Source organism: Nannobrachium achirus (genome assembly GCF_963921795.1).
Source record: "Nannobrachium achirus genome assembly, chromosome: 6".
In the NCBI taxonomy this organism is placed as follows: Eukaryota; Metazoa; Chordata; class Actinopteri; order Myctophiformes; family Myctophidae; genus Nannobrachium; species Nannobrachium achirus.
This window is the reverse complement of record NC_137815.1, coordinates 16974324-17002031: the sequence shown is the minus strand read 5'-3', so window position 1 is coordinate 17002031 and position 27708 is coordinate 16974324. Positions and strand designations below refer to the sequence as shown.

The following is a 27708-nucleotide window of genomic DNA, read 5'->3' as shown; positions in this document are numbered from 1 at the left end:
ACAGTTTTGTGTGTGTGTGTGTGCGTGCGTGTACGTGCGAGTTTCGGTCATGTTTCTACGTGAGCGCGTCACTGTTTATTCATGGTTTTACTGTCATTTGGCGGAGGTTGTCAAAGCGGGGTTCCCACTGTTAGGCCTGTAGGGCAGTGGTTCTCAACCTGAAATTTATTTTGGGGGGTCCCCAGATGATTAACTTGTGCAACATTGTTTTTTTCACTCAACAAACACCAACATAAAGTTTAAGTGTATAGAGGGTATCTGCACATTTCTAAAGTGATAATTCAAGGACTTTTTAATACCTCTAAAATGACAAATTAAACATTGGCCAAATTGTCAAATATTAGAGGCAAAAATTGCGTTGCGAGGCATTGTGAGCATGTAGATCTGCTATTTTCACAATAGAACCGTGTTATCCAAAATGTAATGACTCAACTCTTTAGTGCTTCTCAGGGTGGGGGGTCTCCAGTTAAAATATGATTATTTTTGGGGTCACGGCCTGAAAAGGTTGAGAACCAGAGCATAGCTGTCAGTCCACTCTGATCTTCAAGCTCACCGTGTGTGTCGCAATGCTTTGTTGTGGGCTTGTAGATCTGCTATTGTCCTATTTTACCTTCTTTTGGAAAACATTTGGAAGGATATATATATATATATATATATATATATATAGGCCTATATATATATTCTTTTTTTTTCTTCTTTAAACAAGATGTTGTATTGGGATCCCTGGCATAATTTCAGATGGGGGTCCTCCTCGACCAAATACATATTAATGTGGCGTGGGGGTCCTCCTCCTCCTCCTCCTTGTTCCCCTTGAATAGAAGTTTGAGAAGTTAATGAGGACCACTGCTCTATAGGGGAGCTTTTATTTTGAAATGTTGGTGTGTGTGTGTGTGTGTGTGTGTGTGTGTGTGTGTGTGTGTGTGTGTGTGTGTGTGTGTGTGTGTGTGTGTGTGTGTGTGTGCGTGTGCATGTGTGTGCGCGCGCGCGCGTGCGTGCGCGTGGATGCGTGCCATCGCTCCACCCACCCTCCCTCCCTCTCTCCGCCTTGTGAGTTCCATTCCATTGAAGCGACTAGTAGTCAGTCAAACATCACTCACACACAGTGTCAGTGTGTGAATCCATCTGACAAGAAGAAGATAAGCGGAGATCCCAAGAAAAGAAAGAACAATTATTAATTTAAAAGTTGTAAAAGTGAAACAAAGCGCCATGGCATCAGATAACAACAACCACCACCTCAGCAGGACGTCGTCGGGTACAAACCTCCAGCAGGGCGCAGGGATCTTCGCCAAACGCTTCCAGAAGACCATGAACCGAGCCCAGGAGAAGGTAACGTTTAAAACTTCTTTCAAAATGTCTCTTAATGTCTTGACAAACTCCGAAAATAGCCGATGATCCTCCGGGTTGGGCTTGTGGATCCGCTACCGGGGGATCATCGGCTATTTTCGGCAAAGTGAGAAAAGCTATCATCATCAGCCTGACAGTGAGTTATGACAACACAAACAATGATAGTCTACTCTACTCTTCTGGGCTTTAACTCCCATCTGACTGACTGTATTGTATTGTATGGTTGGTGTTCTGCTGTTGTGATTGGCACTGACCTATGGCACTGACAGCACTTCTAGCTTTTGTTGTGTTATTAAACATGGCATCAGTTCATCCATGGAATAGACTTTTTTGGATGATCCTATTTCTATGGCATTGGTCCGAAATCTATTTGTTTCTACATGTCATTAGTCAGAATCTGGTGATGTTAACCTGGTGAAAAATGCTATGCCTAAACCCTAACCCAAACCCTAACCCTAACCTCAGTAAAACTGTGCCTAAACCTAACCTTAAAACATAACCCTAACTAAATTCGAACTAATGAGATGTAGGACTAATGAGATTTCGAATTTATGGGCAGTCCCCTTTTGGGACTACCTTAGATTAGTGTTCTCGCCAACATAGCTATCTGTCTGTCTATCTCCTGTCTCCCTACTCTGTCTGTCTGTCTGTCTGTCTGTCTGTCTGTCTGTCTGTCTGTCTGTCTCCTCTGTATGTCTGTCTATCTATCTATCTATCTATCTATCTATCTATCTATCTGCATATATGCATGCTGTATATGACACTGTTATTTTTCCTGTGTCTGACTGTACAATACAACTCATTTTGCAACTTCCTGAGTTTGCATTTTTACTTCCCGTCATCACAGTTGCACCCTCCTGCTGTAGCCGCTGCCTGTGGTTTACTGGTCTGTGGGGTTGTTGCCAAGGTTACATATTTCTACCATGGAGTCAGTCATCGACGTGATATAATGTCAGCTTTATCAGCTTTTATTCCAAAGCTGGCCAGAGAAACTACTAGATCATGGAACCAGTGGCGTCAGTTCAGCAAAAGCTAAGGTATGGCAACTTGACTGTATGTCCTTCGTGCGCGTGCAAGACACCAGTCATGTTGCCAGCAAGGTATGGCAGCTGCCATACCTTACGTTGGCCGATATTAGGAAAACCTTCGATATTCTATAACGTTGTTGAATACCTTGATATATCGATATTACTCACGATATTAGTAAAAACAATTGCATTATATAGTTTTTAATGTTTTTCTGCTTTAGGTCCACTGCCTGCCTAACCAGATAATGAATAGCATATCCATGCATGCACAGCACACTGCACAGTACACATAGAATAAATACATTAAATGCCTTATTTCCATTTTCCAACAATGGTTTTATTGAAATAACCACACTTGGTTATAGATGGACTGCTTTTTTGCATCATGTGCTACGTGCATGCATAGTGTATCTGTTAATTCATTTGACACATACACCAATACCTCATTTCAAGCCGTCTTCGTATATGTATACCTTGCATGTTGATACCTCGATATTGATAATCTTTCGATATATTGCCCAGCCTTAATACCTTGCCATACCCAATTGACGCCTCTGCATGGATCAGTTTTCATTCAATACTTTATTAACAGTTTGCTAATAGTGCAGTGGTACGATTATACAATGATGTTAAAAAAACGCATGACACAAAAGGCCCTGAGGGCTTGTTTCCATTGTGGTCCAATGTATTCAATGCATCAAGACATTTAAAGACCTACAGTAACACACAAGAAATCAGCAGTAATGTCTGGTTTCTAGCTTAGAAGACTACCCAGTTGCAGATTGCAGACAGATTTGGTCTGATATATGGTCTGTCATTTGGTCCAGGATTCTTTCATTGTCCATATGTACTGTAGGTATAGAGACTGTCTGTCTGTCTGTCTGTCTGTCTGTCTGTCTGTCTGTCTGTCTGTCTGTCTGTCTGTCTGTCTGTCTGTCTGTCCTCTATGTGTAGGTATAGAGATTATATCTATTTACTGCAGGGGTCTTCAACCTTTTCAGGCCAAGGACCCCTTAGTTGAGAGGGAGATGAAGTAGGGACCCCCCACAACCTTGTCATACATATAGATTCCATATCGTTTCATTGTTTGACAGCACAATCATCAGTGTATTTTGGATTCATGTCAATTTGTGTTTTCAGATATTTAACCACTTGAACCGTCAATACTTAATACACTTGACCTTTCACTCTGTACTTAGTCTGCTCTTTTCCTCCCTCTACACCAAACCTCTTTGCCGAAAATAGATGATCTACGAGCTCACTACGCCTTGCAGCGCGAGGCGTTGTGAGCTTGTAGATCTGCTATTTTTGGCTAAAGTTCTCAGAATATGGACGATAGGGTTCAAGTGGTTAATATAAATATATATAACATAATTCTATCACACAAAGATTTGGAGGACCCCCTGTAGTAACTCTGAGGACCCCCGATGGGTCCCGGACCCCTGATTTACTGTATATACAGGGGTTGACACTAACGGTTGCCCGACTGCCCGTTGGCAAGTAAGTAACCGTTTTGGGCAAGTGGAGTTCGCATTCAGGTGCATTCGGTCTTCAATAAATATTATCATCTATTTATGAAGAACAATGCTACCTTTCTGCACCAACAGTTTCCCTCGTTCTGGTTTTCCAAAGCGACTGTCGCCTCTCAGCAGTCATGGATATAACATTTGCGCAGTTTAGTATGTGAGCGGTCACAGCTTGACCGATATGGTCAAACTGTCTGTCTGTCTGTCTGTCTGTCTGTCTGTCTGTCTGTCTATAACGCCTGACACATCACTGTGACATCACAGTGATGTCAGGGGAACCACTCTAACATAATCCCTTTTATGCCCATAGATGGAGATCCCTGATGTCATCAATATTAAGCCCATATCTAACAGGACATCATATGGGAATGCCCATCCATATATGGAGGCCACATTGGCCACATATTAGTAGTGTCCAGATGGCCAAGACAGCCCATATATGTGTGGCTGGTTCTACAGACAGGGATCACCATGTATGGGCATAAAATGGATTGTATGTATGATGTCAGACATAGACGTCATAGGACTTTCACATAACGAATAACTGAGTAAGCATGTTTGGGCTCTCACAGCATATCTCCATATACAGTACATGGATCTCCATATATGGGTAACTGGTCCGATATACATCACTGGCCAGATGGCCAAGACATGGCGCGACCTCGCCCTAAGCATGTTGCCCTGAGGCGTCTTACTAGTTCTATAATGAACGGTTTACTTCTCGGGGCGAGTGGGCATGACCTTTGGGCATAAGTAGGACATGACCTGTAAGTTCCTCTGAGACCGGCAGCATAAGGTCAACCCCTGATATATAACACTGAAACTCAGATCAAAATAGAAAAGTGTGTACAGTATGTTCTCTAGTTGTACATGTAATGGACTCTGGGAATCTGGTGAAGATTAACTATTAGTCATCGACTGTATCAGGGACCCCCCCGGGGGGGTCCTGGACCCCGTGTCGAGAACAACTGTTGCTTGTTTGTCTTGACAACTCCTGCATACAGTACCATAATACACAGTGCTTCTCAAACACTTGTAAGTAAAGGTCCCATGGACCCCCACAGGGACCCCCACAAGAGAAGATGTGTCTAAATGTTTTGAAAATAGCAGATCTACAAGCTCACAGCGTGTTGCGATGTGATGCATTGTGAGCTTGTAGATCTGCTGTCTTCAAATAGCTACGAGTGTAAAATGGGATTAAAGTGTTTAAACCTCTTCATGCTGGGGACCCCCTGGAAGTACATTTACTCAAATAATTTTATTTTTGAGGAACTTTTACTTTACTTGAGTATTTCCAATTTCCAATACTTTTACTTCTACTCCACTACATCTCAGAGGCAACTATTGTACTTTTCTTTTACTCCACTACATTTAAAAACTTTAGTTACTTTGTAGATTATTATTACAAAATATACATTAAGCACTTCAGCCCTATACAGTATACATTTCAGCAATTTGAAAATAGCTGATCTACAACTCGCGACACATTGTGAGCTTATAGATCTGCTATTTTCAAAAGTTTTTTTTTTTTTTTTTACAATTTATAATACATGTGAAATAGGACATTCTGCATAATGAGTACTTTCTACTTTTGATATCAGTACATTTGTACGTTAAATCCATTTTGAATGCTGGATCCCGGACTACTTTTTCCACCACTGGCCTACTTTAAGACTTTAAGAAGCACTCTCGCCAACAAACCATAAATCCTGTCAGGCACGTTTCATGACTTCTCACAGCTGACGTTCTCTCTCTCACGCAGGTCCTCCAAAAACTGGGGAAAACCATGGAAACCAAGGATGAACAGTTTGAACAGTGTTTCCACAACCTCAACAAACAGCAGGTATTTGTTCTAAGACATGACAGCCTTTCTTTCATGTAGCATTCCATCGCTACACACAGTGAAATCCCCACAGTTCATTTAGCTCTGGGGACGAGTGTATAAAAATGTGACCAAATGCAATTACAATGTAGGCGTTTTGAAGATGCTCCGAGTATGAGATGGGAATAGAGTAAGCATGAATTCTACAAACAAGAAGGTACATAGTCACTCAAGCAAAGTGCTACAGAGAGAAGGTCGGAGAACAATGCAACGCCTCAAAGAAACTAGGACACTGGGTAAACAATGAACCTAGCATCTGTCTAAACAACATCCGTCTAAACCAAATGGACCCATTTGGTTTACATCTCTGTGCTCTCGCAAGGGCTATAAATAAACACTGTGTAAGGTCAACTTTGAAACATTTTCATGTCTCTGACACCCATTAATTACATCACTTTCATTAGGCAAAGATACTAAAAAATTGTTTGAATAGTCACTCTTATTTGATTAGAATTGTTATAATCCCTTGTGAATTTAATTCTAATTCATTATACTACTCGTCATTTTGAGGACCTCTGGAACCCCCTCAAGGACCCCTGGGAGTCCCGGGACCAAACTTTGAAAACCGCTGGTCCCGGTTCAAAGCATAGAGAGAGTATTGTTGCATTCAAAGTTTATCTGCAACTGTTTTGTCGCCAGGATTCAGATTTAAGTCACATTGTGTTACATTGAAACAGCTCTTATCTGCCTGGCCTCGTTCACCCTCCGAAAAACAGAACAAACACTCCTCAAACAAGCATGTTTAGTCTGACGACGACACTGTCATTTGGTTTTAGAGGTTAAGTTGCAAGCTCAGCGAATCCATGTAGCTCTAACAGCCCAATGTTTTCTTGTTGTTGTTGCTGCTCAGAGGTGTAAAGTACCTAAGCACATTTACTTAAGTACTGTACATAAGTACAATTTGGAGGTATTTGTACTTTACTTGAGTATTTCCAATTTCCAATACTTTTACTTTTACTCCACTACATCTTGGATCCAAATATTGTAGTTTTACTCCACTGCATTTATTTGAAAACTTTAGTTACTAGTTACTTTGCAGATATAAATATTATATTATATATATATTATATTTATTATATTATAAAAACATACATAAACCACTTTAGCCCTATGTTATACCCTGGCTATTTTCAAACATTTTGTACTTTTACTTTTGGTACTTTAAGTACATTTTGATGCCAAAACTTTCATACTTTTACTCAATTTGAATTCCGGACTTTTACCTGACAATGAGAGATCTGGGGCCTGTTTAAAAAAACCTAGGGATTAAGCCAGGATTTAGCAGCTATCCTGGCTTAAAGGGTAATACCACTCATTTTCAACTTTGAACTATGTCGTTAATATACCTTAGGAAATAAGAATCCCCCCCCCCCCTTCTGTGTTGCCTAGATTGACCGTGGGGTCATGTGAGTTCATGTGATCACTCTGCAAGCCAAATAATACACTTTCATGATGTCCCTGGTCATTCCCCTTTAATCCAGCCAGGATCAGCCATGAATCGTGATAAATTGAATTATCTCGGCAGAGTGGCCTAGCCAGTTAACCTGGATATGTTTAGCCTTGACTGGGTTTCATGAACAAGTTTCTTTTCTGCGCTGCACGTTCACATCTGGTGTTTTTATCTAGTCAACAAGATAAGATTGGAAATATCTTCTATGGGCGTTTTGACGAAAGCACAAAATAAATAAAAAACAACAACACTTTTACAGTGTAGTGGCTAGTTGTTAATATTGTCAAATGAGATGGAACCAGAGTAAAAAGAAGGACAAGGACTATTTATCTTACATTAACTTATTACTCTAAATCTAAGTTCTCCATTCGTTCCCACACAGGTCGATGGAAGCAAGTTACACAAAGACGTCAGAGCTTACTTTAATGCAGTTAAAGGTAGGTTCACACTCACACAACTCACTACTTAACTGGGTAGGTAGGCTTACACACTCACTACTTTACTGGGTAGGTAGAGTTGCACACACACACACACACACACACACACACACACACACACACACACACACACACACACACACACACATACACACACACACACACACACACACACACACACACACACACACACACACACTCACTACTTATGCAGTCAAATGTAGGTTTTCAAATCACTACTTGTGTAGTCAAATGTAGGTTCTCAACTCACTACTCATGTAGTCAAAGGGACGTCGGCTTGAAACTGGTTTTAAACGTTCAAACGGTTACACATTTCATTCTCTGATGTAACACCAAAAACAACGCTGACAGTGAGAGTTTCTTTTTTGTGAGAAATCCTCTCCTGTGGGCTGCTCAGGAGAGAAAGTGAAGGAGGAAGTGGCGTGTGTCTAATTTTAGAAGATGTGCTGCCTTTTGCATGTCTGGCTGACAGAGAGGATGAGAGCTAGATAAATATCAACATACTGAGGAATCAAAATGGCAGACAGGACTCGAGGTTGGGCTAACATCATATCAGTACCATAATCCTGACGTACCTCTCAAGCTACCTCCAAGCTAGGTCACAGATATTATTTGTCTCTCTAGGACCTTAATCTACATAATTAAGGGGTCTTCAACGTTTTCAGGCCAAGGACCCCTTAGTTTTAGAGTGAGATGAAGCAGGGACCCCCCACTAGAGATTCATAGATCCATAGTTTCTTTGTTTGACAGCACAATCATCAGTGTGTTTTGGATTCACATCAATTTGTGTTTTCAGATATTCAACCACTTGAACCGTCAATACATAATAAACTTGACCTTTCACTCTGTACTTAGTCTGCTCTTTTTCCCCTCTACACCAAAGCTATTTGCCAGCGCGAGACGTTGTGAGCTTGTAGATCTGCTATTTTTGGCTAAAGTTCTCCAAATATGGACGCTAGGGTTCAAGTGGTTAATATAAAAAGGAGAAAAAAGGTTCTATCACACAAAGATTTGGAGGACCCCCTGTAGTAACTCTGAGGACCCCCTAGGGGTCCCGGACCCACTGTTGAAGACCCTTGAACTACACTATCAACTGAAATCCACAGTGCTATTTGAACTCGGAGAGTACAAATGGAACCAAATGGATCAGTTCTCTCTGAGTTACAGACCCTTGGAGGCCCATTTGGTCCCTCAAAACTATTAAACGTTGAGCTGCGGACACCCTGGAACCCCCCCCCCGATGACCCCGGGGCGAGTCCCTGTACCCCACTTTGAGAACCCGTCCCCTTATTGTTTTATGACCAACGTTGCATGTGTCTCTGGGTGAAATGAGTCAGAGTAACGTCTCAGTGAGGAAGGTGCATTGTGGTCCATTGGGAACATTATGCCTCTGCTTTCAGTTCAGCTTCAGTTTAGGCATTTAGCAGACGCTCTCAATTCAGAGCGACTTACAATTAGGGATGGGACGATACGCGATATCTACAAGCTCACAACACGTCGCGTTGCGACGTGTTGTGAGCTTGTAGATCTGCTATTTTTTGGCAAATGTTCTGCCCCAGGATAATGGATGTTGATTCTAGCGATAATACCTTAATCGCTTTCTTTTGTCCCAATAATCGTGATATGACATTTTCATATCGTCCCATCCCTACTTACAATAAGCAAGGTTATAATATGTTTTACCTTTTGTACTTGATATTTCTGGACAACCACCGATCCAGCACTCGACAATACTCACGCCAAATTTGATGATGGGTCGGACGGACGGTTCTCAAGATATGAGAGGGACAGACAGACAGACAGACAGACAGACAGACAGACAGACAGACAGACAGACAGACAGACAGACAGACAGACAGACAGACAGACAGACAGACAGAGGTTCATTTATATAGAGAGCAACTGTAACATCTCAGTTTTTTACATTTCACACACAGTCATGCAACAAACATAAGCAACAATATAAAGATAGAGGGGTTAGCAGAACTGTCTAAAAAAAAGAAGATTTCTAGAAGCTATATCAAATGTACACTATACTATACAATATGCAATATCGTTTAGTGATATTGATGATCAAATTGATGATAAAATAATGATCTAATGTAGGTCACTGATTAAATCATCTAATCATCAAATATCTGGTGGTTTGAGGGGTACCAGTAGCGCCCCTGCTATCTTCTTTCTCATCAGATATCTTTGTCTCTTTTCCCCAGCGATGCATGAATCATCTAAACGTCTGTCACAGACACTGAAAGACGTCTACGAACCAGACTGGAATGGAGGAGAAGACCTGTCCGTCATCATGGAGGTGTGTGTGCGTGCGTGCGTGCGTGCGTGCATGCGTGCGTGCATGCGTTTGATTGATTGTTATTTGCGTGTTTTGTCAAGACACATCCCTTACAGCAGGGGTCTCAAACTAGCGGCCCGGGGGCCATTTGCGGCCCGCAAGATGATATTTTGTGGCCCCCACCTTTAGTGCGCCCCGCGAGTTTGAATGGCACTTTTACAGTGTTGTGTGCAGAGCAGACAACACTAATAATACAGTACAGTTAACAGTACAGTACAGTACAGTACATGTTCCATACAAATGTACTACCAAAGAAGGGATGTACCTGAGGAAAGTTATACACAACTTGTTTACACCAGGGTCCTTGTTCATATTATTTTGTGTTAAAAAATAAAAAAGACATTTGAGAAAATTGGATTTTTTTTTTTTTTTTTTTTTCCCGTTGATGGGTAGATAGATACAGTAGTTGTTAGACTGGTATGAAACTACAGTATAATAATGAAACAAATTAGTGCACATGCACTAATTTGTTTTATTAGTGCATGTGCGCTGAGGCTGCGGCCCAGCCTCAGCCAGACTCTGCCTCCAGCGGCCCCAATACAAGGTAAATCGAGTTTGAGACCCCTGCCTTACGGGATTATAAGACATCAAAACATAAATAAACAATACCACCTTCACTTCCTGGAGATAGATACTGCACAAAAATAAAATAATACAATTAAATGAAATGATAGAAAATGCTTGGTTAATACCCCAAAACAAAATATTAAATAAGTATACATCACATTCGTTTTCTTTGTCCATTCGTCTCATGCTTTCTCTAAATATTCGAATATATTAGAATATTTATGTGCGAATATCTTATTTTCAAAAATATGTTGTGTGTGCGTGGGTGCTGATGGAACACTGTCTATGTGTGAGAGTTAATTAGTAACCAGATATTTGGATGCTGATTTACATTTTTGTTTAAACCTAGACATCGATTACCGATGTTTTGACCCATATTTTGTCCAATAACACATTTTCTAATCAATTTAAAGGAGGTGTAAATGATATATTTTGATTAGAACTATGAGCAGGTACCTTGGGGAAGTCATGTACTGTATCTTTGCATAATGATGTGTCAAATTGTTGTTAACCACTTGAAAACCAGCTTGCAAAGTCCAATCAGCTCTAGTCTAACCCGATTCCTCTAGTCTAGGGGTGGGCAACTTTGATGATGGCGAGGGCCACTATATTTCCACCTTCACTCCAGAGGGCCACATTGCATATTGCTACGTCCTACTTTGTCATTCTAGTATCTCATACAAGAGAAGCAAAAATAGCAGATCTACAAGCTCAAAACGCTTCGCGCTGCGATGCGTTTTGAGCTTGCAGATTGGCTATTTTTGCTTCTTTTGAATTGGAATCCTGAATTATTTGTTGTTATTTTTTAATTGGAATCCTGAAATGTAACATTTTGATTTAATTTCAAAGGCATTTAGTTATATAATACTCATGTTAACTTTATGAATCTAAATACAAATACATTGTACATAAAAAAATACATTTTAATACTACTATACTAGTCATTAAGCTACTAGGATAGACTGATGGAATTAAAGCAGGTCATGTTTGGAATTGTAACAGCTGAAATCAGTAATATATCAGTATTCTGGTATTAACCTGTGGGCCGCATGTGGCCCCCGGGCCGCCAGTTGCCCATGTATGCTCTAGTCACTAGAGGGTTGATGTGTTTAAAGTGATGCTAACTGCTAAGGTCCTCCTGCAGAGTGAAGACCTGTTATGGAACGACTATGAGGAGAAACTAACGGACCAGATCGTTCGCACCATGGAGAACTACACCAGTCAGTTCCCAGAGGTCAAGGTAGCGTGATCCTCTTCTTTTTGAAGTGTTGATGTTTTAGAATATGATAGATTTAATTAGCCACACATGGAGGCATTTGACTTTAGATTCCCTGTGGCAGGGATTAAATCAGACTGAATACAACAATAAAACACCTTAATGTCTCTGAGACATAAAATATGACGAAAGTGCACATTCCAGTTCATATTTATTAAATGTACTTAAATGTAGCTTTTTGTTAAGACCATCCCTAAAACGGCCACCGTCCAATCCTTCGTTGGCAACCGTAACTAGGTGTGGGAGGCCTGTCAATCTTTCAGCACAAGAGAAAACAGCGAAGCAGTGTCGCAGAAAATGTTTCACCCTTGTTATTTGTTGTGCCCTATTGTAAATGTACAGTGTCGTGCTAAAAGTAGTGAAAATAGCCAACATGAGCTTGTAGATTGGCTATTTTCTTGGATTATTGGAGTATTTTTGGAGATACGAGGTTGCGGTCTGACATCAACGATATGCAACATGCCAGTCCTACAGTATAGCACAGTGGTTCTCAAAAGTGGATTCCAGGGTCCCTGTTGACTCCTTTAGGCAGGCCTAACTTGACCCACACAAGTCTGTAACTCTGACAGTGTACAAATGGAACCAAATGGACCCCAACGGGTCCATTTGGTTCCATTTGTGCACTGTCAGAGTTAAGGGGAGACCTTGACATTTAAAAGTTTGAGAAACACTGCTATAGCAGATACCCTCAAAGTGTGTTGTGTTTTTCCCCTTTTTTCCCAAAGCCGAACGCACAAGAGGAGAAATGTTGGATATAGATTAAACCGTGTGGAAGACCTCACTCACAGCTTAATCCATCCAAGATCAACACAAACTCTCTCTCTCGTTCTCTCTCTTTCCACACAGTGCACACGTGGCAGCGTGCACGTGGCAGCGTGCACTAGCTAAAACCAAACAATGCTTTCCGCTTGCTCTGCTCTGTTCCTGATAGATTGGCAATGAGAAAAACATGACATGTGGGCACGCACACACACACACTCTCTCTCTCTCTCTCTCTCTCTCTCTCTCTCTCTCTCTCTCTCTCTCCCCTCACACTAATTGACATCCGTGACTTGAAGATTGCCTTCTGAATCTCTCTAACTTGTTAAAGGACTATCTTCATATAGTTCACGATAAAATAGCAAAAAAAAAAATATGTATTGGTAGACAGGTTTCTGAACTGCCCACAGCACTATGAGACACAGCCAGAGTAGGAGGGAAAATGTGCTATTTTATCATGAACATTAGTGAGGACCAATTATATGAAGAGTTGAAAAGTGGTGAAGTGGTCCTTTAAGGTTGAGTTTGAGTCATTTCAAGGAAATGATTGTGCCCTGTTTTTGAGCCGTGCCCACAAGAGTGACTTTGTCAGTTTGTATGTTACTATCTATGTTACTATGTCCGTAGCCTCGGAAACCCAGGCTTTTATTTTGGCGATAGGAAGAAAAATAAAAGCCTGGGGTAACCTGCTGCAATTTCTGGCATAGGAAGTGTGAGGCAGGCCATGGCACAGATTGTGAACCAATAGGATCCAGCGGCTGTTTTCAGCCAGTGAATCCGCCCCCTCTAGACCAAAATCAGCCTGTGTTAGGGAAGGCTACTATGTCCGTAGCATGAGCTGCAATACCGCTGGTGACTAAGTGGCGCTGTTGCGTCACACACGTGTGACCCTGAAATGAACTGCTACACACACAGCGGCGAGCCACGTACACACACACACACACACACACACACACACACACACACACACACACACACACACACATATACACACACTCACCACCGCTCACTTCAAACTTGGTTTGTTTTTCAGGAGCGTGTGGCCAAACGTGGTCGCAAACTAGTGGACTACGATTCAGCCCGTCACCACTTGGAGGCGCTGCAGAGTGCCAAGAAAAAAGATGACACCAAAACAGTCAAGGTATTTTGTTCCACCCTGCAAAAGTTACAAAACTTTCCTTCATTAACTTAGTAAGTGAAGGATATAAAGTGTATTGAGCGCAGGTGCTCTTTTAAAGCTTGAATTATTGTAATGAGTCTGTACAGTATGTTAGAGTATGTTAAAGATGCAGTGCCATGATCAACATTTTGCGCAAAACTGAAATCGGACTTGTTTGTTCAGAAGCCCTGCACTTGTGGGGACAAATGTCCTCAAAGCCCTAGCCAGCAACGTACGGTAGGTGCTGTGTACCGTCGTCCTGAGGGTAGCGGTGCATTTTAAAAGCGGCCAACAGCGGGCGACGGTCAGCCGTATTTTCCGGAAGTGCATTATTTGTCAATTGTCAACTACTGGGGATAGTAGGCGATGAGGCGACGTCGCCCAAAAACATGAAAAATTATAATAATAATAATAATTCAACATCGCCCAGAGTCGCCGGCTGTTTCCCGCTGCTAAAACGTAGGGTAAAAGTTTTATTGAATGTATAGCGGCTGTGTTCTATCCTTAGCAATAGCTCTGCCCTTCCTGAGTACTATGGGTCTCTGTGGCACCATAGGTCTCATACATCCAGGTCATGTATGAGCCTGTGTGGAACCATACTGTAGGTCAGGAGCCTCCTATTCCTATTTTAGCTTCATATACAGTTACACTACATACATGAGGTTGTGACTAAGTCACATGATTTTAGTATGATTTCACAATCTGCGCCCGAGGGCAGACACACTAACCTAGGGATGGGACGATATGAACATTTCATATCACTGTTATTGTTGACAAAAGTCGCAATTTACGATATTATCGCGATAATCAAAATCCATTATCCTGGGGCGTAACATTTGCCAACAAATAGCAGATCTACAAGCTCACATCGCGACACGTTGTGAGCGCAGGTTTGGCGCCCTGCCTCAAACCTGTTTCCCTGTGAGTGATCTGAAAACCAGATTTTGCTTGTAAAAGTCTTCATAATAATGCTTTAGAGCAGGGGTTTTCCACGGATTGTGAGCCAGGGACCACCATCCTGACTAAGAAGTAAACCTGGGGACCGCTGTTGTGTTGGGTGGGGATGTGGGTTCAGATTAGGTTTTTGTCTTGAGTTGCACAGTCCTGTCTATTCTTGGCGATTGTGGCGACAAGCATCCTCAAGTGACAGCTGAAAATGAACTGACCACTCAAATCAACTGACCATTGAAAATGAATTGCCTCTAATGTAATTCTACTGTTCTCGTAGCACACAAACAGGCCTGCCAACAGTTGTGGTCTCGGTTTCTCCTAAATAAAACAAAATAAAAGAGTGGGGGTGGGTGTTTCACTTTGAGGGCGGGCGAGAAGTCTGGTCTTACTACCTCCACGGACCACCAATGGTCCATGGACCACCAGCTGAAAACCCCTGCTTTTAGAGATATGCAGAGTGCACGAAAGCGCCTGGGTTTTCATGAGTGTGCTTAAAAAAACACATCCACACATTCTGGGGAAGTGGGTCTGTAAGCATATTAGTCTCAGGCTACTTCTAAGAATTGTCACCCGTGTGAAACAGCCCAAATAGTGAGGTTACTGTGGTTAAGGTGCGTCAGCTGGCTTGGAAAAGACCACTTCCTTCACTGTAGGATCAAACTGAGCTCTAGCAATGGGTTTCTTTTTATTTATTGACGTTTTGTCTTGCTGACAAACGTTAAGTAATCTGTGTTGTTACAGTATATATTATATTAGCGTATGTTATGTTAGTGTTCCTGCTACAGTATATTGCAAGGTCACAAGGTTTCAGTTCCCCTGCATTGCAACAGCAACACAACATAGCAAAAATGTAAATAACAATACCAGTAAGACTCCCTAATCGGGAGATAAGCGACCGTCAGGTCGCAGCGTGATTTTAGGGCAAAATGTGTAGAAGCAGTGTCCAAAAATGTGTTTGAAAATAATCGGCCTGATCGTGGCGCTATATGGGACAGATCCATGTTGATGAGATGAGTGTAGACATACTGTGTACCGATTTGCGTGATTTTAGGGCAAAATCTGTAGGAGCAGTGTCCATAAATGTGTTTTGCAAGAATTGGCCTCATGGTGGCGCTAGAAGAGGGTCATGTGAGAATTGGCATGGATCGGGGCAACGGTTGCGGAGATATGAGCAGAGCAAAAGTGTGACGTGTGACAGACAGACTGACGGACGGACGGACGGACGGACGGACAGACAGACAGACAGCTGGTGGAGGTTTTGATAGTAAGTCAAAGTAGTAAGATAGTAAGACCTGACGGTCGCAATCAGAAAATGGATTCTATCTAATCAGCACTTCTTGTTTTCCAATATGTGACTGTGTTGCGCTGGGGGGGACGCCCAGCTCAACACTTAATACTTTCAGCCGTCTGTAAACAAGGAAATACCTTGTTTTGTTTTTAGTTTTGAGTCAAATTATAAATTTTATTTAGTAGCCGCCTAGCCGGGTAATAAGTGGGATAATCGCGTCGGTGGCATATCAACCTGTTGGGCTCCTATCACTGGATAACGACCGCTGAGTGAGATGTTATCCCTTACTTATTATATTGTGGCACATGCAATAAAAGAAGTGAGAACAAATGGACTAACGCGTCAGATATCTTCCCACCAGGCGGAGGAGGAGTTCAACAAAGCCCAGAATGTCTTTGAAGAAATCAACAAGGAGCTGCGAGAGGAGCTGCCCGTTCTCTATCAGAGGTAGAACATCTCTCATGCTGTGATGTTCATGCAGAACATCACTGTTATCATTCCTGCTGTAGAACAGGGGTCTTCAACAGGGGGTCCGGAACCCCTAGGGGGTCCTCAGAGTTACTACAGGGGGTCCTCCAAATCGTTGTGTGATAGAAGTTTTTTTTTTCTCCTTTTTATATGAACCACTTGAACCCTAGCGTGGCTAAGAGGTTTGGTGTAGAGGGGAAAAGGAGCAGACTAAGTACAGAGTGAAAGGTCAAGTTTATTAAGTATTGACGGTTCAAGTGGTTAAATATCTGAAAACACAAATTGACATGAACCCAAAATACATTGATGACTGTGATATCAAACGATTAAACTATATGGAATCTATGGGTTTTGGGGGGTCCCTGCTCCATCTCTCTCTCTCGACTAAGGGGTCCTTGGCCTGAAAGCATTGATGACCCCTGATGTAGAACCATCGCTCCTGCTGTTAGAAGTATCACATCTTCTGTTCTCGAACCCCCCTCACACACACACACACTCACCCACCCACCCACCCACACCCACACCCACGCTATTTAGCTACTTTTTAACAATGTTAATGTGCGCCACAATGATGTTACCTCATAATCAAGTTATTGTCACTTCCATACTACACACATTCTGCACTCATGGGAGCAAAATGACATTCTTGGTAACTCATGGTTGCTTGTCACATTAAAAGTAACTAATGTAAGATGCATGTGGGAGCTAGCTGTGATTTACCTATGAAATGTTGGACTGCCTCCAAAGAGACAAGGCTTCACTTGTTACTTGGGCTTGTATTTCTTGGCCACAATGTTAAATATTTTGTAATTTAAACAGCAATTACAGATGCCATATGTAGGTTAACCTACAGATGATTCATGTAGATTAATTGTTTACCTGATATCCTATAGTTTCAATACATTTTGTATTTTTGTATTTTTTATAGTATATTGTACTTTAGACTGATGCTAGGTGCGCTACACTGTCTCTCTGCATTCCATGTACAGCAGGGGTCTTCAACGTTTTCAGGCCAAGGACCCCTTAGTTGAGAGAGAGATGAAGCAGGGACCCCCACAACCTGTTCATACAGTAGATTCCATATAGTTTCATCGTTTGACAGCACACTCATTGGTGTATTTTGGATTCATGTCAATTTGTGTTTTCAGATATTTAACCACCTGAACCGCCGATACATAATAAACATAATAAACAACGCCTCGCAGCGCGAGGCGTTGTGAGCTTGTAGATCTGCTATTTTTGGCTAATGTTCTCAGAATATGTATGCTAGGGTTCAAGTGGTAAATATAAAAAAGGAGCAAAAAGGTTTCTATCACACAAAGATTTGGAGGACCCCCTGAAGTAACTATTGTATTATTTTGTATAGTATATTGTACTTTAGACTGATGCTAGGTGCGCTACACTGTCTCTCTGCATTCCATGTACAGTATGTGTTTACCTGTAAGTTGCCCTAGAGAAGATTTAATTAAATTGTAATTGTAAATTTATTGTCCCCCCTGTGATCTTCAGGGTGTCCCCAAGGGGGCCCCAGACCCCAGATTGGGAACCACTGGAGTAGAACTATCACAAGATTAATGTGCTGTTTTTTCTGCAGTCGAATAGGTTGCTACGTGACCGTGTTCCAAAACATCTCCAATCTGAGGGACGTCTTCTATAAGGAAATGAGTGTGGTGAGATAACATCCTCCTTCACCTTGTTTGTGTTACTGGAGCAAATGACTATTAAGCCGCTGATACATGTAGCAATTCTTTCATCAATATCAACCAGCAACGGCCAGAGGCGTCAATTGGGTATGGCAGTTGCACAATGTTGCACATTAAAATAAATTCATGCCTGTTGATAAGGTATATGGCAACATGACTGGTGTCTTGCACGCATGAAGGCACAAAAATATTAATCCAATGACGCTGCCAATGGCCATACCCAATTGATGCCTCGTACCATCATATGCCAATTGATGGTCGTTAATGGTTGATATTGATGAAAGAATTGCTACGTGTATCAGGGGCTTTACATATTACTGTGTTTTATTACATGATTACACTATTATTACTGTGTTTTATATAACGTGTTTGAAAAGAGGCAGAAGTCCTGTCCTGTCTTCACTTACCAAAGTGATTTGATTGAATACATAACGTTTCGTGCGCAATAAGGCTCTTTCTATACGTATATACCTGATTTGAAGTAGTGGTTGTATTCGTACTCTGGTGCTTGTCTATGGCTGAATGTGGTTGTAGTGAGATTGTGATCGTTGAGTAATACATCATGTAAATTTCTGTCTCATGTACATATCTGTGACTCAGCTAAACCGTGTGTGTGTGTGTGTGTGTGTGTGTGTGTGTGTGTGTGTGTGTGTGTGTGTGTGTGTGTGTGTGTGTGTGTGTGTGTGTGTGTGTGTGTGTGTGTGTGTGTGTGTGTGTGTGTGTGTGTGTGTGTTCAGCTGAACCATGAGCTGTACAACATAATGAAGAAACTGGAGACTCAACACTCAGGGAAGGCTTTCATCATCAAGGGTCTCAACAGGTAATAATTACACTGCACAATGTTTTATTTCTGCTGTGTGCGTGTGTGTGTGTGTGTGGGGGGGGGGTTACATACCTTTAGGAGACACAGAGAGCGTGTTATGAGCTGTGGTGCGCTTTGGATATCATGTTCATACCGCTGCCATGCAACGATGATAAACACCTGCAACGATCACTGCTGTGCTCCAATGTCCCGATGTTATTATTAGCACAAATAGCTAAAGAGGAGGGTTACTCTCCAAAAGTTGAACTTGTCATTGAAATAAATAAAAAAAGGTTGAAAATGACTTGCCTTGCTGCAGAATGTGACTTCCACCTCCCCTAATCCTCCATGTTTTGTCTTTTTCAGTAGCGCCACCAAGTCCAAGAAGAGGAAGTCCCTGGTCATCTCCAACCCCATCCCCTGCAACACCGCCTTCCCGACCGACCACGTCAGCGTGCACTCCTCCACCGACGCCTCCGCCCCCGCGGCCCCCCCCTCGCACCCGCAGGACATCTCAGAGGAGCCCGACCTGACGGAGCAGCAGGACGCTGCCAGCGCTACCGACGTCCCCGTCAAAGATGTCCCCGTCAAAGACGACCCTTCCAAAGACGTCCCCACGTCCGATTCAGAACAAGGTTGTTAAAGTTGTGAATTCTTTCATTAGTATCTTTAAAGGTAGGGTAAGTGATATTGCTTTGTTAAAATAAAACTGTCTATTTAGCTGTGATTACTATCACATTATAGAGCTTTAACCTTTTGACTTTTTTTGTTTGTTTGTTTAAACCAAAAACATATAACTTACCCTACTTTTTAATTTGTATTTCATTTTCACTTTTCGTTATCATCTGTGTTTAAGGTGGGTTTGCTAAGGTAGTTCAGTTTCTATTTTGTGAAAAGGCTTAGCGGTAGTCCTCACTCCTCATTGGCCGGCGTGTGCACTTCAGCCCCTCCAAATGACCCAGAATGCCTCAGCACCCTTGGTCTTCAACCAGACAAAATGTTCATGTCTCCTCCCGTCTCCACTCCCTCCTTTGGCTCCCAGTTACTGCCCACACAGAGTACAAAACACTGATGTTGGCCTACCAGGTATGGCACCCTCCATATCTTCAAAGCCTGATCCCACCCAGAACACAGGGAAGCTTTCAGAACCTTCCCTAAAACATCAGCGACAACGCTCCACACATCCCAGACTCCCAAGCTGTGGAATGATTGTGATCTCCCCATTGCAGTTGGTACTGCAGCCTCACTCCCAATCCTCCGCCGTAATCTGAAGACTCACCTCTTCAGACTCCGCCTTAGCCCTAGCCACAGCCTTGACGACCTTGCAGGCTTATGCAAAGGCTAAAATGTAAGGTCATTAAGTAGACCTGGCATCCTATACCAGGGGTCTTCAATGTTTTCAGGGGTGAAGTGGTCCTTTAATTGTAGTCTGGGGTATTTATTCAAAAAGTTCTGAAAAAAAATGTAAAAATAACAGATCTAAGCTTGTAGAGCTATTATATTCACTATAGTTTCAAATAATTCATAAAATACATAAATATTGTATGAATACATAACAAATCTACAACTAAGAACATACTTATTTTTCTTTTTGTAAAGTCTCGTTTTTATTTTCATCTGGATCCAGAGGAGCTCAGCTCCGGCAGCGGCGACACGCCTAAGAGGCGGTCGGTGTGCGACAGCGGAAGCGGCGAAAGGAGCACGGGCAGTCAGAACCCGGAGGACGCAGAGGAGGAAACGGCCACTGTCCAATCAGAGGAGGAGACCGCCACCGTCCAATCAGAGGAGGAGACCGCCACCGTCCAATCAGAGCAGGAGACCGCCACCGTCCACTCAGACGACTCCGGGGTGGGGGTGGGGGTGGGGGAGCCCAGGTCGGAGGGCACAAATCAGGAAGCCATTGGACCCTCTGAGTCTGAGGAATGCCACGTCCCACCAAGGTTATTGTAGTTTTGCAATTATTTTTTCCTTTTTTTTCCCCCTTCAATTTGAGTTTGTCTAAGTGGGCTTTCTTTCTTTTTTTCTTTCTTTCTTTCTTTTAAGGCTTAGTTTTTATAATTTTTTATGTTAGTTTTTGTTTTTATTGTAATGTGGGGTAGTCAGGGGTGAGATTAAAAAATACAAACCTCAGGATGACTTTTGAACAAACAAGACTTCATATCCACCCAACAATATTTAAAGTTTGAAATATTGACTATTGACTTACCTAAAGGGACATTTTTTTTTTTTTTTTTTTTAAGTTAACAAAAATGGGTTTGTCAAATAAGTTTTTTGTTATTTAGTCATGTTTAGTTTAACTATAACTAAAACCCCCTGCGTCCCACCCAGCCTGGAGCAGCAGCAGCAGAGCCCAGGTGATCCACCGCCCCAGGAGGCTAAGAGTTCCACCAAGCCTCCGCCGGTCCCTGCTCCACGACGTTCAGAACGACGCTTAATCCCTGCGTCCGCCGAGGCCGGCCAGGAGGGCAAGGAAGAGACGGCAGAGGAAGAGCAGAAGATGAGCAACTGTGTAGACTCTGTACAGAATCCAGCCGACAAGGTACAGCAGGGGTGGGCAACTTTGATGATCACACTCACTCAAGAGGGCCACGATGCATATACATAGCAAAAATAGCCGATCTACAAGCTCAAAACGCGTCGCAGTGTGACGCGTTTTGAGCTTGTAGATCTGCTATGTTTGCTATTTTCGAATTGGAATCCTGAAAAGTAACTTCTTTTTGTTTTAATTTCAAATGCATTTACATGTTCTTATGTTACTTTATGAACTTAAATACAAATACATTGGACATAACAAATATAATAACATTTTAATACTAGTCATTTAGCTACTGATATAAGCGGTTAATTTTTCCATGTTTTGAATTGGAACAGCTGAAATCAATAATATATCAGTACTCTAATATCAACCTGAGGGCCGCATTAAGTGAAGGTTGGGGCCGCATGTGGCCCCCGGGCCGCCAGTTTCCCATGTATGACTGGTACAGTGTGGTAATAATCAGGTTGATCCACTTTTCGGTCTGGCGAACAACCTGTTCTAGGCATCCTGTTGTGTTATCGCTATGTGTCATCATGACGCTGTTTGTCATATGATTACTAGGGATGGGACGATATGAAAATGTCATATCACATTGAAATCGCGATTTCAAAAGAAATCGCGATTTACGATATTATCTAGATAATCAAAATCCATTATCCTGGGGCGGAAGATTTGCCAAAAAATAGCAGATCTACAAGCTCACAACGCGTCACGTTGTGACGTGTTGTGAGCTTGTAGATCGGCTATTTTTTTGGCAAAGACATCTGATAGAGAGTGAAAAAAAGACTGTATCAAGTATGTATATTATAATAAGTACCTTTTACCAATTATAGAGGTTTTAAGTGGTACCGGATATGCAGCTCGGCAAATAAAGGGTGAATTGATCCCAGTGCATGACGGAGGACGATATCACGATAAATTAAATCTCCACGATATGATTATTGTGAGTGTTTTTTTTATCACGATAAACGATTATATCGCGTATCGTCCCATCCCTATTCACAGCCTCAGTTGAACTGGCAGTGACAGGGCAGGAATTTCAGGGAGGCCACGAAGGCTATGGCCGTCATTGCCCCTCAGTTTGGCCCACAAAAAAACATTGCCACAGTGGCCTCAGGGCAATGCACCTAACTGACTGTAGCACTTTCTCTTTCTTGTTAATTTGTAGACACCGGTGTCTCTTTCTTGTCATGTAGACAGTAGACACCAGTGTCTTTTGTTGAGATTCAGAATTCTTAACTCCCCAGAGTCCCCATCTTTACACTGTAAACCAATCCTGTGACTTTGATTGGTGCTGGGCTGAGCATGGATAAGAGTCATTATTATTTATTTATTTCACTGCAGTTAATCATCCTTAACCCTTAAATTCAATTAATTCTTTCAATGGACTAAAATCTTGTCTTATTTGATGGCCTTCCTGCCCTGGCATTTGGCCTTTGTGCCCTCATAAAATGGACAACACCAAAGGCCAAGTGGCCTTGCCCCTAAAATGAGGTTATTCCAGACCTGGGCAGTGTCAGTTGATATTTCCACTTCTAGCTGGTCATTATATTGACGTGAGTTTGTGTACACCACCAGGGTGTGGCGCTAGAGAGTCAAGCAGCGTCAGAAGGTGGCCGGTTGCAGTGTGAAGAGGGAGACGTCGCCCTTGTGCTTAAAGACACTCATGAGGTTGGTGTGTTCACTGTTCAGCATGTATTAGTAAGTAACACTATTCAATATGTTCACATGTATTAGTAACACTATTCAATATGTTCACATGTATTAGTAACACTATTCAATATGTTCACATGTATTAGTAACACTATTCAATATGTTCACATTTATTAGTAACACTATTCAATATGTTCACATGTATTAGTAACACTATTCAATATGTTCACATTTATTAGTAACACTATTCAATATGTTCACATTTATTAGTAACACTATTCAATATGTTCACATTTATTAGTAACACTATTCAATATGTTCACATGCATTAGTAACACTATTCAATATGTTCACATGTATTAGTAACACTATTCAATATGTTCACATTTATTAGTAACACTATTCAATATGTTCACATTTATTAGTAACACTATTCAATATGTTCACATTTATTAGTGACACTATTCAATATGTTCACATTTATTAGTAACACTATTCAATATGTTCACATTTATTAGTAACACTATTCAATATGTTCACATGTATTAGTAACACTATTCAATATGTTCACAACGAGGCGAATGAGCACATGTAAAGCCCGGGAATCGAACCCGAGCCTTCCGCGTGGAAAGCTAACATCTTATCGTCTAGCGTAGAGGGGAATTCCCACGTTGCTGGGGGAGATATGAGGCTTTTAGTCATCAGGCAGTTGCTCTGAGCAACTACTGCTACACAGACTGCTGATAACTATAGTGATGTTCATACTAAGATTGATTGAATATTTTATTGGACAAAAATGTAGTACAGTCAAAACACCCGGCCTAAAAGGAACACCCCGAAAAAGTCCTTTGGGCCTTGTTTCCATTGGAGGTCATTGGTATTCAATTCATCAACATATAATATGAGCATAAAAAAACATTCAATATCATTATAAAACACTATATGTACAGAGTAAGGTGGGGGGTGATCACTTCTGGCCTGTCTATGGGAGAAGTGATAACTACCTCCGCCTCTGGCCTCCTGAAAGGTGAGTTTTCAGGGCAGTTTTGAAGGACTATTTCTAATGATAATGTTGTGGAATTCTGGATCAATCCGTAATCGATTAGGCTAATAGGAGTCGAGACAATATTCTAGATGGAGATGGTTATGCTTTATGTACATGATATGATGGGGAGAAGTACAATAACACTCATGTCAGTGGTACAGTAGTTCTGTTACAGTACAATAACACTTCAGGTCAGTGGTACAGTAGTTCTGTTACAGTACAATAACACTTCAGGTCAGTGGTACAGTAGTTCTGCCAAGAGTACAGGGCAGAGATCATAGTTCTACTAAAATCACCAAGGCTAATTTGACCTTTGGGATACACAAATAGGTTGGTGTGTCTAAAAACATAGTTACTGCTTCAAGGACAGGCTGAACCATAACAAGATAGGCTGTACCAAAACAACAGCTATCAGGCCAAGTGGAGACATTCTAAGCAATTGCAAGCTACCAAATATCATAATGTATTGTAGAAGTATTTTACGTGATGGTTAATATAAAGGTTAGATACAAGCAGCCACATCATTTCTTCCTCAGTGTTCAACATGAAGACTAAGATAGGGATGCAAGATATGGACAGGATTTCATATCTCTGTATTTATGCAAAATATACTGTACACATTTCATATTCAACATGTTATGTGAAAACTACGCATTATTCCAAAATTCAAACCCAGTGAGCGGTGGATTTGGCCAGGGCGCGCGCACACACACACACACACACACACACACACACACACACACACACACACACACACACACACACACAGCGTCACTTGGTCACCAGCAGTATTGCAGTTCATGCTACAGACAAAGTTACATAGTTACCTACATAGGCAGTCACGCATAGGAGACAGTGTGCCACCGCTCAAAAAACATCATAATAACAAGTCGATGTCACTCTTGATTTTAAGTCCCACACTTGTTATTTGATATTCTAAGTGAAGCAAAAGGCAATAATATGGGCAAAGATATGGCTGATATATCAGCCAGGTTGATATATTGCCCATATCTTGCCTTTTGCGATACTGATATTGCGCATGGTCATACCTCGATAACAATACGATAAGGATATATTGTGCAGCACTATAGTAAGACTATTCATAATGACTAATCAAGCTGTTGTTTTGTTGGTTGGTGCAGCAGGAAGGCTTGGTGACGGGAGCTCAGGGAGGAGAGCTGGGAGCAGCAGAGAGATGTTAAAAACCACTGTGGTGTTTGTCTGGAGAAACTCTTTCAACCACTGCTCCGAGACTGAGGCAACACACACACACACACACACACACACACACACACACACACACACACACACACACACACACACACACACACACACACACACACACACACACACACACACACACTGCACAAAGACTGAGGCTGTAACACACACACTCCATTCTGCTGTGTCGGTGACGTTCGAGTGTGCGACACAGGATATGACTTCACAACGTGTTGGACAATGGCAATTGAGTCCTGGAACATTTGGATTGTAAGGGCTGTCTGAATTGTTATGGAATGTTTGGTTTTATTATGTGGCATGCAGTATTCTGGTCTTGTTTGCGTCTTTATATGAAACACTGTGAAACAAAAAATGATTTCTTTTTATACTGATTTGATTTTCATATTAAAGTTGGAATTAAAATGTGAGTGTACAGTGTGTTGTATCATTGGGACAGAGGCTGGTTAACATACAGTGCATGCACAATTGCACATAGTGGACTAAAATCTCTAAATAATCCTTTTGGCATAGAAGTCTCCTCTGCTCTTGTTGAGTATGAATTATTACTTGATCCTGTGCTGTTTAGGAATGTATCTGTCATTTCTTCATTGATTGATACATGTGATAACTAAACTTTATTATTATTGTTGTTTTAAAGACATTATGAAATTGCTTTGTTTGTGTTCTGCTGCTGGCTAAGGCACCTCAAATGTTTTCCCTTTTTATTGCATTGATTGATTCTCACAGTACTGTTGGCTTGTCTTCAACAAAGCTGCACCTCAGAAATAAGTCTCCAACCATCAGCTGAAGCCGCAGTTCCAAACAAGGACCTGTAACTACATGTCTGTGTCCTGAAGTCCTCTGCTGTCGTAATAAACAACATCACACATTTCTACCTAGGCTCCGCCCCACAATGACACAGGCCTTGTGTAATGACGGGCTGCCTCCTTTTATGTTTGCCTTTTGGCCAGGAAGAAGAATATCACCGTTTGTATTTCACAATAACTCATTAGGATATCAGATTGGAGTCGGGTGTGGAGACGAATGAGTCACTTAATGTATTAGTTTACTTCACATATCTGTGTGATGATTTGACAGCGCACACACACGCGCGCACACACACACACACACACACACACACACACACACACACACATATATATTATAAAAAATATATTAAGCACACTAACATTTGTTCATGAAAGGACGGTCACAATGTAAAATCCACACCACCACCACCACCACCTGGGAACATAGAACATGTGGCCATTAATCAAGAGGGATTTTAACCAGTAAACATAGAAATCAAGGCTTGCAGAACACTATTATTTCTTCCTATTCAGCAGGTTGTCATTTGTGCTCTAATACTGCCATCTAGTGGGCATTTAGGCGAACCCATCATATGAAATGAATAATATTCACATTTTGTCACAAAGAAAAAGACAAAAGTACCTACACACATGCAGATGTTAATGTCATAATGGCAAATCGTTATTTCTCAGGTTCTATTCATTCCATATTATTTCTTCAGCTCAGTTCATACAGGGTAGGTTGAGTTTCTCTCTTGCAGTGATTGTATGCAGGGGTTCCTTTCAGAAACTGATGAAGAGGTGTATATACCTATTCCTTTCTCATAATGGAAGTAAATGGGATTCTCAAAATGTTAGCTGGATGACGTCATTGCCTAGCCTCTTTCAAAGTCAGACAAAGCCAAACACTCCAAGTCGCTCCGGTTGGGGTCTGAGCTGAACAATGTGCTGCCCCCAACCAGAAGGCCTTTGAGCGGCAGGCGGTGCTCACTCCCAGTTTGCTCCTACATTTTTATTAACGTGCTCCCTGCTACGTTAAAACATGTCCAGCGTCACTCCACTCAAATGCTCTGGTCTGGACTCTGCACTCAATTGAGCTGGTTTGCTTTCAAAGGTTTAGTAAGGTTACACCCCGCCATACCGACGCCCTGCCACTCCGACCATTGACTTCTATGGGTCGAAATGGCGGGGTGCTCCCTCTTTTCTATGCACATCGCCTTTACGACCCTAAACGTCTCGATTCAGAAATACCGCCATTTCGAATAAACCTGTCGGAATGGCAGGGTGTCCCCGTTTTGCTATAGACATCACCACTCCGACCCTAGGAAAGCCCTTCTATGCGCGGCCGCTGCTTCTATATAAGCGAACGATTCAACTGTGCGTAGAGCGGCAGTTCATAGGGGTGGAAGAAGAAAAAAAAAAGGAATTAGTTTATG

At 41.8% G+C, this 27708-nt stretch overlaps 1 protein-coding gene across 1 annotated transcript; it reads left to right on the top strand.

The window, feature by feature from the left end:
* Nucleotides 1-1206: 1206 nt before the first annotated feature.
* On the top strand, nt 1207-25512 carry bin2b (bridging integrator 2b; the record flags this gene model as incomplete). Its single annotated transcript, XM_080727968.1, has 14 exons — nt 1207-1326; nt 5661-5741; nt 7613-7667; nt 9902-9996; nt 11747-11842; nt 13671-13778; nt 16397-16482; nt 18098-18173; nt 18944-19026; nt 19375-19643; nt 20636-20948; nt 21337-21547; nt 23123-23215; nt 25385-25512. 14 exons carry the CDS (start codon nt 1207-1209, stop codon nt 25442-25444), a joined length of 1746 nt encoding a protein of 581 aa, XP_080584094.1. The 3' UTR covers nt 25445-25512.
* Nucleotides 25513-27708: the final 2196 nt, after the last annotated feature.